General features: G+C 42.8%; 1 protein-coding gene across 1 annotated transcript; it reads right to left on the reverse strand.

The window, feature by feature from the left end:
• Positions 1-8,476: 8,476 nt before the first annotated feature.
• Positions 8,477-9,544, reverse strand: LOC125343198 (melanoma-associated antigen 2-like). The gene has a single exon (XM_048335465.1). It carries the CDS (start codon positions 9,542-9,544, stop codon positions 8,477-8,479), a length of 1,068 nt encoding a protein of 355 aa, XP_048191422.1.
• Positions 9,545-10,541: the final 997 nt, after the last annotated feature.

Consider the following 10,541-nt stretch of genomic DNA (forward strand, 5'->3'; position numbering starts at 1 on the left):
TGTGTTAATTGTTCAAAGGGCCTTCATCATAGTATTTCACAGATACACATAATGTACTTTTATCAAATAGGACACATATAATCATAGATCCATATATGTGTATATATATGTATATGTATAATATTGCATATATATAAGCTCCTGTAGCTGTTTATGTTATCCTTTTAAGTCTATGTCCATATATGAGATGAAACCTGTGGTCTTTTTCCTTTGCCTTGCTGAATAGAATGGTTACATTAATAGATTGGTAGATAGATAATATATATTGATATATATGTATATGCATGTATATGCATTAATATGACAATTTCTTGATATCTTCATAAATTGTAGCATTGTATGGCATCTGGCTTGTTTCTATAAGAAGGCTACTGTGAATATTGCTGCAATGAATATAGATTTGCAGGTACTACTATTTTATCCTGATTTAAATTCTTTTGGATAAATGACCAAGAGAGGGTATTGTTGGATTTTAGGGTAGTTCTATTTTTAGTATTTTGAGGAATGTTCATTTGAATTTCCATGGTAATTGCACTAGTTTACATTCCCACCAACAGCGTACAAAGGCTCTCCACCATCCTCCCTGACATTTGTTTTTGTTTGGTCTCTTAGTGATGGCCATTCTGACTATTGTTTCACTGAATATCAGTTTCAATTTGATTTATATTTATTTTATGGCCAGAATTGTTAAGAATTTTCTTCATGAATTTGTTGCTCATTTGGACTTCCTCTTTGTAATAGTGTCTGGATTGTCTGTAGGACTGATACAATCTACCTGGCAATGAGTTTGAGGTTTACACTAAGTGTGAGTTGTGAGGCTTACTACATCCACAATGTGCTCTCATGTGTGCCCTAAAGAGCCTAGGTCGGTCCCTGTATTACAATAATATCAATCTAAGACAGAGAACCCTAGGGTACCTGAGATCCAAGGGTGAAGGATGTGGTACTGTGTGTGCTGAGGAATGAGGATACTAACATGAACTTGTATATCCCCAGGACATCCACAGGGCTGCCTTTGTACACTTCTGCATTCACCTGATCTCCTCAGGAAGTTAGGACCTCTCCTCTCCAGGGACTTCAGATCAAGGCTAGTAGCCACATTCCATGAAGGTAAAGGTAGGAGCTGTGAGGTTGGTGGTAGTGTGGCCAGATTTCATAGCTTCTGGGGAACAAGGCTGACAACTGTGGTGCAGGTGGTTAATTTGGTGTCCCTCCTCCTGGGAATGATGCTTCCGCTGCTCAACCTCTGCTCTAAAAAAATGGATTCCTAAGAAAGCCAGGGTTTTTTCCTTTTGAAGTCTCTATGCTAAGGCTTATCTCCACTAGGGGTAAAGTAAGAGTTGAAGTAGGGCTCAGTGTATTTACCTGAGATGACACCTGGGGGAATATTTGGACCCCTTTATCCTGAGGGATTTAATTTCTCTATTTACCCTCTGGACTCTTTTCTTACCAGGACCTATCACGGAATTCTAACCTCTCCCCATCCAAGGAAATAAAACCAAGAATGTCAACACTAGATCCTCTTAGATGGAGTGATTGGGAGCTGGCCACATCGGCTCATACTTGTGAATGTAGCTGCTGTGGAGTGTGAGAAGTTTCAGGCCAGTTGAGGCAAAATCTAGCTACAGTGATATGCTCTGTCATGTCAGCTGTGCAGAAGATATAAGAGAGAGATCCAGATCCAGAGGACAGTCTAAATAAAAACTGTGTCCATAATTCAAAATTGACAAATGCAAAAGGTGCTTCCCATGTAGATTTAATGTTAGAATGTCTGGCTATCACACAAAGGCACAGCACTGGCAAAGTTCTGTTATCTCTACTTCCCTTCTTCCAAACCTCAAAAGTTTGATACACCCAGGATTCTCTGGTAGTATTTCCACGGCCCAAGAGGATGATCTTCTGATTTGTTGCCCACTTATACAAGCCTGACAACAGGATTCTGGCTATATTATTGTGGATCAAATGTTCAGAAGAGGCAATAGTTACTCTTCAGCCTAAGCCCTCACATAGTCTTTTTGAAGATCAAATTCTTACATCTAGGGATGTAAGGCCAAGCACAAAACTACTCACCAGGCCTCCTTTCAGCAAAGACAGGAGTGGGGCATTCATTTGACCAAAAAAACATGGTGTAATGCTGAAAACCCAGCTTCAGACAGAATATTTGGGCATTCTCCAACAGATTCGGGGACTTCTTTCACTCAGTATCTCTTCTCATTTGAACTATCACAGATCCCAAGGACCTCCCTTGCAAGGAATTCAGTCTAAGACAGGAAACTTCAAAGTACTTGAGATACAAAGAAGTAGTAGAGGGTCTGAGACATTGGTATGAAACAATATATATTTTAGTGGTGTCCATGGTTGACTAAGCATCCTCTGTACATGTGTACTCACATGGAGCATTCCCAGTGTTCCGGGTTCTATAAGGACCTCAAACCAAGGCTGTTACTCTCAGGGTTCTTTGAGCAAGAATGGAGGGGACTATGGACTTACCTGATCCTCCCTCCCTACAGTACAAGGTTAAGTGGATTTTTTCATGTCATTCCTTCTGGGAATGGGGGGGAGGTTGTTCTCAGCTCAAGCTCTGCTCTCACTTAGATCTCTAAATGAGCCAGGGAATCTCCTATTCATGTAACTCAGGCTAAGGTTTGTCTCTGTTGTCACAGGAGATTGAAATATGGCTCTGGGGAGGATGGAGGTGTTTCACAAAGATGAGCCATAGTACAAAATAGACAACAGAAGTGTAACCGGACTATTTGAGCCCCTTTCAGAATGAAGTGAGACTCACACTGCTTAGTCTCTGGATCCGGTTCTTATCTGGAAACTTCACAGAAACCTGGCCTCTCTTTATCAAGCCCCTCAGCCCAAGAGTATTTATTGCAAATCCCTCAACATAGAAAGAGGTTTGGACATCCAGGAAGATTGTCTTCCACTCACAGACCTAGCTGATCTGGAGGGTGATATTGGTAGGGTAGATACTCCAGGATAGCTGACGCCAAAAGGTAGAGAGACTGCATGTCAATGAATGAAATGTTCTGCACATAGTTATGCTCTATAATGTCGGGTATGCCTGAAGCAAAAGAGAGCATCCAGGTCCATAGGTCCTACCAGACAAAAACCAGGCTTCAAATTTAAAAATAACAGGTGTGCAGGTGTTGTTGGTCGGAATACAAGCCCTTTGGATAGGGAATGACAGGAAGGGGGCAGTTGGGTTATCAATGAACCCTCTGCCTTGGGAATTGCTTCCTTTCCCCACCCTCAGTGTCTCATTTCCATTGCTCACAGTGCTAGACCACCACATCTCAAAATAAAATCTGACTTTCTTCTAACTGAAGGCAGTATTTTTTTCACTTACTGAGTTGTAGGAGAGACAATAGTGGTGAAACTAGTTTATTGTGGGTCAGTCTATCGGAGGTGAAGATCATCTCAAAACTGTAAGGTCTCACTTCAACACCTAATGTATGACACCTAGATTTTTCATCTCCTAGTGCTCCAAAGCAACCATGTAATTTCTAGGGATCCCTAAAGCAGGAAGCAGGAAGTATACTATAAGTGAATTCATCTGAACTGATGTCTGTAAAGCAGAATTCAAAATTGGGATGCAGTTAATTAATTGAGGACATATCTCACCTGATGATGTGTCTATTTCTGTCCACTGTCTTCTCTCATGTGGACCCGTCAAAGATCCCAACCTTCTCCAGGTATAAAGACGTCAGAGCAAAGGTGCCTCAGGTAGGAAAGAAAAGGGTAAAGGAAGGGTAAGGAGTAGCTTTCTTTTATTTGTTTTAGATCAGAACTTGAACTCAATATCTGACACCACTTTCACTCATTGGTTAGCCTTCAACTCCAAGGTGTGCTTTCCTACTGACCCCACAAACACACACTCACATGAGTGTGCATCTGAATTATTTCAGAGCCCTCCAGCTAGGGATAGGCCTTCCACAGTTCCCCATCTTCTCTAACTTGGAGCTCCCTCAGAAACCAGGCACCTCCCATTGTTAGGAAATTAAGACTGTGAATCACCAAGTCCTCCTCAGTTGAAACAAGGGGTGGGGGAGTTGGCCATCAGTGCCACAATAAGGAGAAGCCCTCTGGCACACAGATTTCTATAGGCATGAAACTTGAATAGATGAATATCCTCTATTTTGTTGCTGGGGATAGTGGTAATCTGTCCAAAGTCTGTTCCATCACTCACAGAGTTTGTTCCTGTACCTTTCCCAGATCTGCAGACTTCAGGAGGCTCTGACTCCAGGCCTCCCTGGAGCCCATATGTCAGCTCTCCTGATTAGAGTTCTTTGTGCAAACCTGATAATAAGAGTACAGCTGAATTATTCTTGTTCTAGCAAAGCAGAGGTTATTCCTTTGTCCATACTCAGCTCTCACATATATCTGTATGACTTCAGGGCTTCTCCCTTTCAAGGACACCAGAGCAAGTCTGTAACTCCCAAGTTGCCTTTTGCCAGAAGCACACACTTGGAGTTATTGGAGACAAAGTTCACATGTGCAAGACTGAGAAAAGCAGCACAATTTAATGATTGTGGCTTTCTGCGTTAGAGCAGAGGTGCTTATAGTGTAGCCTAAGCTCACACCTAACCCTCTATGGAGCCTTGCCCTATTCTTTCCATGAACATCACAATGCCCACTTCCACAGTGGAGCATGTAGAGTGGTGGCAGCATTCAGGGGACCTGACACTCTCTGAGCAGGGCTGACAACAGGGGTGCCCTTGGATTATTTGGGGCCTTCCATCTGGCTGAGGTATTCCTTCTGTCCTCTCTATTCATAGCTGAATTCTTCTGTGTTCCCTGCTGCCTCCTGGCCAGAAAGATCCCCAGACTAGGATTAGTATTCTCAGTGTCTCCTGAGGGGGAAAAGAGAGTTGAAAAGGTTGGGGGTTGCTGGCCTGACTTGAGGTCCTGGGTGTGCAGGGCTGACAACAGTGGGGCAGCTGAATCATTTTGGGATTCTTACCTGGCAAAAGCTTCTTCTATCCAGTGTCCCATCTCCTATGATCATCTCACAGAGGCTGAGTTGTTCCCATGCAAATATTGAGAAGACTGTGAAACTCTAGATTTCTGTAAAATATAAGCCCTGTTCAAGCATGGGAGGCGTCACTTCCAGGAAGGGATGTGTCCCTGGTTGCATAGATGGCAGCAGAGGTACACTTATATTATTGTGGGTTGTGGCTCCCTCTATATGTGCAGGGCATGAATGACATCTTTCACCAACCTATGCTGTCACATAACACCCGATGGAGCTGTGTTCATTCCTGTACAAATATCTCCGGCCAAAGCTATGTCTCCAAGGTTCCCCTGATGCAGTCACATGGTCTGTCATGGGAATATCTAGCATCCATTTTCTTAAATGTTAAGGAAAATATGAGATAAATGGGTACTTTATTAATGTGTGTCAAAGTAATATATGTGTATCTGTGGTGATATTAGGACTTGAACTCAGGGCCTAGTGCTTTAGATCTAACATTTTGCTTGTTGCTGATGATTTATCACTTGAGTCATACTGCCAGTTTAACATTTTTTTTAGTCAATTGGGAGACAAGTGTCTCACTGACTTTCCTCCCTGAAATGGCTTTGAATCTATATCCTCAGATCTTAGTGTCCTGAGTAGCTAAGATTTCTGGGATGAGCCACTAGCACCCAGCTAAAGTGAAGAATCTATTTTTATAGCACATGCATATATATGGATGAAATAGCCAAAACCACCTTAAATGAAACTCATAAGATTCTTCCATGTGCTGAATTAAGGAAAAAATGGAATCATATTTGCATTTTATTTTATTTTTTGCTAAAAGAATGTATTTCCAACAGTTTTTGTAGCTAAAACCTGTAAATAAGTCTAGTAGTCAATAGGGTATCTATGTAGTAGTTACAATTAACTTTTAGCTGAAAAAGACGGATGAATCCTGATATTTGAATGGCCTGAGACAGTAAAAGATTGCTTTGGGAGATTCACGAATTTTACTGTGGCTTGGTGGGTCCTCTCCTGCTCTCAAATGCCCCAGGGATGCAAGCTCACTCCATCACGTAAACATTGGGTTTTCATGCGGCCTGTGACTCTTCATGTGTGAAGCAAATCTGATAAGGTCTGTCTAGAATGACTGCTAGACTGTGCCTTATGTATGCAGAATTCTGGAGCTGTAGTGAATGAGAGAGACTGTCATTTCTAATAATATTTTATCCCAGATCTTCCCCCACCAGGATGTTGTTCATGTTGTGATTGATCACTAGGACATAGCAGAGATATGTAGCTCAGTAGCTGATGGAATAGTTAATCCACTGAAATTAACTCCTAGAAATAAAGTTCACAATAATTTCCTTGCCCATAAGCACTTTGCAATATCAGGTTGTCAAGAACTCTTCTATGGGGGCTGGGGATATGGCCTAGTGGCAAGAGTGCTTGCCTCGTATACATGAGGCCCTGGGTTCGATTCCCCAGCACCACATATACAGAAAATGGCCGGAAGGGGCGCTGTGGCTCAAGTGGCAGAGTGCTAGCCTTGAGCAAAAAGAAGCCAGGGACAGTGCTCAGGCCCTGAGTCCAAGCCCCAGGACTGGCCCAAAAAAAAAAAAAAAAAGAACTCTTCTATGTAGGAAAACTAGAATTTGAGTCTAAGTCCAATTTATCCCTTCTCTCTGAGAAAATTTCCCCCTTGCAGTCTCTCTCATTTTTTTCTTTAGGCCCTTGTGTTATAGGTTTCATTATTTTATTCTCATATGTGTGCATATTGTACTTTAGTAATATTCAAGGCTAGGCATTGGTAGTTCATGTTTCCAATCCTGGCTACTCAGGAAGCTAAGGTATGGGGGACACGATTCTAAGATAGATGAAACAGAAATATCTGTGAGATTCTTATCTCTAATAAACAAGTAAAATTCTGAAGCGAGGCTCAGTGAGGTTCATGGGGTAGAGCATAAGCCTTCAGCAAAAATTCCAAATAAGACTGTGAGAGTTCAAGCTCCAGTTAGCAGTAGTAGTAGTAGTAATATTCAAACACAACTTATCTCTATTTTTCCCTCTCCCTATACTTGTTCCCTAGCATGAGATATTCCTCCATTGTACATCCATGTCATTTTATTCATATTGTATTGGGGGGATAAATTCTGTATATTAGAGAAAAGATGCAAAATAGATTGTTTTTGAATCCGTCTTGTTTCAAATAATATGGTGATCTCGGGCTCCATCCATGTTTCTATAAGCAATAGAATGCTCTTCATTTTATGACTGAATTTTTTACTCCATTACCAAAAATTTCATCCATCTTAGCAATACCCCAAATCTAGGACTTGTTTCCAGCGGGCCAAATTATATCAGTGATGACCTATTAAATTCCATTTGAATAGTCAAGCAGGCTCTCTCAGCCAGGTAGAAAAGTACCTTCTAGGCCTCACTTCACATATTTACACTTATCACTCAGAAACTCCTGCAGATGGTGGGATATATCATCTAGTTTTGCTTTATCTAGCCACATGTACAGTACCTTCCAGGTAGAGCCTACAGCATTCAAAGAAATTGTCCAGATCAATTTCTGAGGAGTGACACCTTCTGAAGACCTGCCCTACTAAAACTGCAGTTTCATTACAATCATCTCCCAAAGAAGAAACTATATATTCCTGAAATCTCAAAAATGCCTTGATAAGGATAATGACACTGAGTTGCGCTCCCCTTGGAGCATCAAATCCTTACCTTTCCTTCACATTTGGAGGAGTTTTCAATATCTCCCTGACAAGGTGCTATCATAACACGTACAAGGGGTAGCAAGTCTGATCCTAGTCTGCTGATATTCTCCCATTAATCAAAAGCCACCCCAAGATCAGATGCTGAAATAAAGGTTTGAAGAATAAATGAGACATAGGGTTAAAGAATTTATTATGATATGATTTCACCTACAGAAACAAAAAGCATAATGATTCTAAGCAGACATAATATAGTTTTTAATGCCACGGGAAAGACAAAAGAATAAGGAAAAGCAAGTATTAACCTTCAGTTATTCTATCCTGTAATCTCTTGTACTGCTATGTCCTTTCCCACTTCCCAGGATACTGGATACCCTCATGCCTTATTATTCTGTTTCAGGTTACAAAGTAAAATGGGTTAAACAATTAGCCATACTAACTCCTATCCACTATTAGTAGCATTAAACATGAGACTACTGTTATTCATAACCTTCTGTTTTGAAACAAATGAAACTTTAGATTAAAACATAGATCAGAAAAATTCCAGAGAAACAAAAGTCACTGTCAAAGTCACCCAAACCAAATTAAAAGACAAAAATGTTTTATACTATGTTCTTCCCAAGCAACTTGGTTGCCTTCCATTTTCCAACAGAAAATGAACAATGTGCTTTGTTTTATATAGTACAGGAGAAGCTACTAATGTGATCTTCACTAAAATATGAATGTACCCTGACCCCAAACCTGCCACCCCTTCATACAACCTCCCCCTACCCAGTTACCCTAACCCCAGTCATGGGTGAGCATTCTCTTCCTCATCTCTCAAAGCTTCTTCATAGAGGGCTGAAAAGGACACAGGATCAACTCCACCGAACTGGGCACAATGTTGCAGGACTTTCATCTTGGTGGTTTCAGCACGGGCCTTTGGGCCCCACAGGAACTCGTAGCAAGCGGGAACACTGCCTGGCACCTGCTGGTATTCTAGGTACCCCTGTTGAATAAAATCTTCCATGACCAGCTTCCTGGGATCCCCAAAGAGGCAGTGCTCTCTCCCAGCATATACCTCCATCATACTCAGTGCCCGCCAGACAAACTCCTCCCTGGCTCGGTTGCCTTCCATGAAGATGATGGACAGGACAATTATCAGGAGGCCTGTCTTGGGCAAGCCCTGCACATCACTCATAATCCCATCATAGGTGAGCCCCGCTGCCGTGGAAAGCACATAGGTGTGGAAGGTAGGATCCACTTCCTCCGCATTAATACCAAAAAGCAGCTGCATACAGGCACGGGCTCTCCTGAAGATGACCGAGAAATAATGATGGTGATTGGGAGTTATGTAATTCAGCATTTCTGCCTTGATGGCTGGTTGCTTCAGCCAATATTTCAGGAGCAAATAGGGCACCAACGCTATGGCATCTTGCTGCAAAGAAGCAGGATACGCTGGAGTGTGCTGATGGCATACACGCACTGCTTGCTGGTGGTTTTGAGATCCAAAATTGTCCTCGTTCTGTGGGTTGGATTCCATGGCACTGAAGGAAGAGAAGGCTATCTGAGGACTCTGGGGAGGTTGATTCACAGTAGCAGGAAGCTCCATTGTGGTATTCTGGATTGGAGGAGTGGAAGAGAAGGATTCAGAGACAGTGAGCTCTTCTTCCTCCTCAGCTTTGTGGATCTCCTCACTCACGGAGCCTGCTGATATCTCCATTGTGGTCTCCGAGAGCACAGGAATGGAAGAGGAGGCAATGGCTGCGACTTCCTTTTCAGCCTGGGGGACTTGCTCACCCACCAGGCCTGCTGAGACTGTTTGGGCCTGAGGGGCTTCCTCAAGCTCAGAGGGCTGGCTCTTCTGGTAATTAGACATGAGGACTTTCTTTCAGGACACCAGGCAGAGGGTGGACAGGAGCTCCGTGATGGAGATTCACAGGCCTTGGGAAGAGAGGAAAGATGTGAGTAGCTCCGGCTCTCAACTACCCTGCTGATGACACTCACATGGCAAATCACATGTTTTCTATTGGTTGCTTTAGAACCATACAGGATCCTATCTCCCTTGTCATACCTAATGCCTGAAGCCCGCATGAGTAAGTGAAAAGCTCAACATGGTTCAGGCTGCTAACCAAACCACAGGCTCTGTACCTGTGGGGCTGGGAAAAGTGGGGTTACTTCTGTTCTGAGGTTAGTAGGGTCCCTGGTGTTAGTTTACAGTGTACACACTGTCTTTATACAAGTCCTACCTAGGAATTATCTGCTTAGTTATAGGAAGACACTGCCTCCAACCAGGAGAAACACCATGTCCCAATGATGGAACAAAATCGGGTGAGGTGGTCTCATATCTAGCCACACCTGACCAGATGTGACAGCAAGAGATGTTAAAATTCATTGTGAACGATGTGAATGGAGGACTAGCTCAGTCCTCCTCTGGTTAAATATAAAGTGAAAAGCTCTCCTTCTGTAGCCCGAAGGCCAACTTTTTTATGCCCAACCCTTACTGCTGTGAGATACCAGCAGAAGTGAGAGAAAGCAATCCTCCCATGGTTCCTAGGTTTTTTCATGCATGAAGGAAGGGAAGGTTGAGGTTAGCCCTCCCTCAAGTTTGAGTGAGGGCTTCCATCATTCCTTACCTTGGTTCCTGGCAGATCCTGGACACTGCTCTCTGCGGATCTGGTTTTTCTCCCTGTGGTCAGATGATTCCTCTCTCACTGTTAAGTCTTCACCTTCCTGACACCTGGGAAAAAGAAGCAAGGATGTAGCTTATCTGGATACTTTTGCATGGATTTCTCAAGACTGATGGGAGGAGCAGAGTTCAGGGGCCCTCTTTTGTGTGTGGAGTGTCCTGCAGGTATTCATATTTCCTCCTCCCA

This window comes from Perognathus longimembris, chromosome 28 (genome assembly GCF_023159225.1).
Source record: "Perognathus longimembris pacificus isolate PPM17 chromosome 28, ASM2315922v1, whole genome shotgun sequence".
Classification (NCBI taxonomy): domain Eukaryota; kingdom Metazoa; phylum Chordata; class Mammalia; order Rodentia; family Heteromyidae; genus Perognathus; species Perognathus longimembris.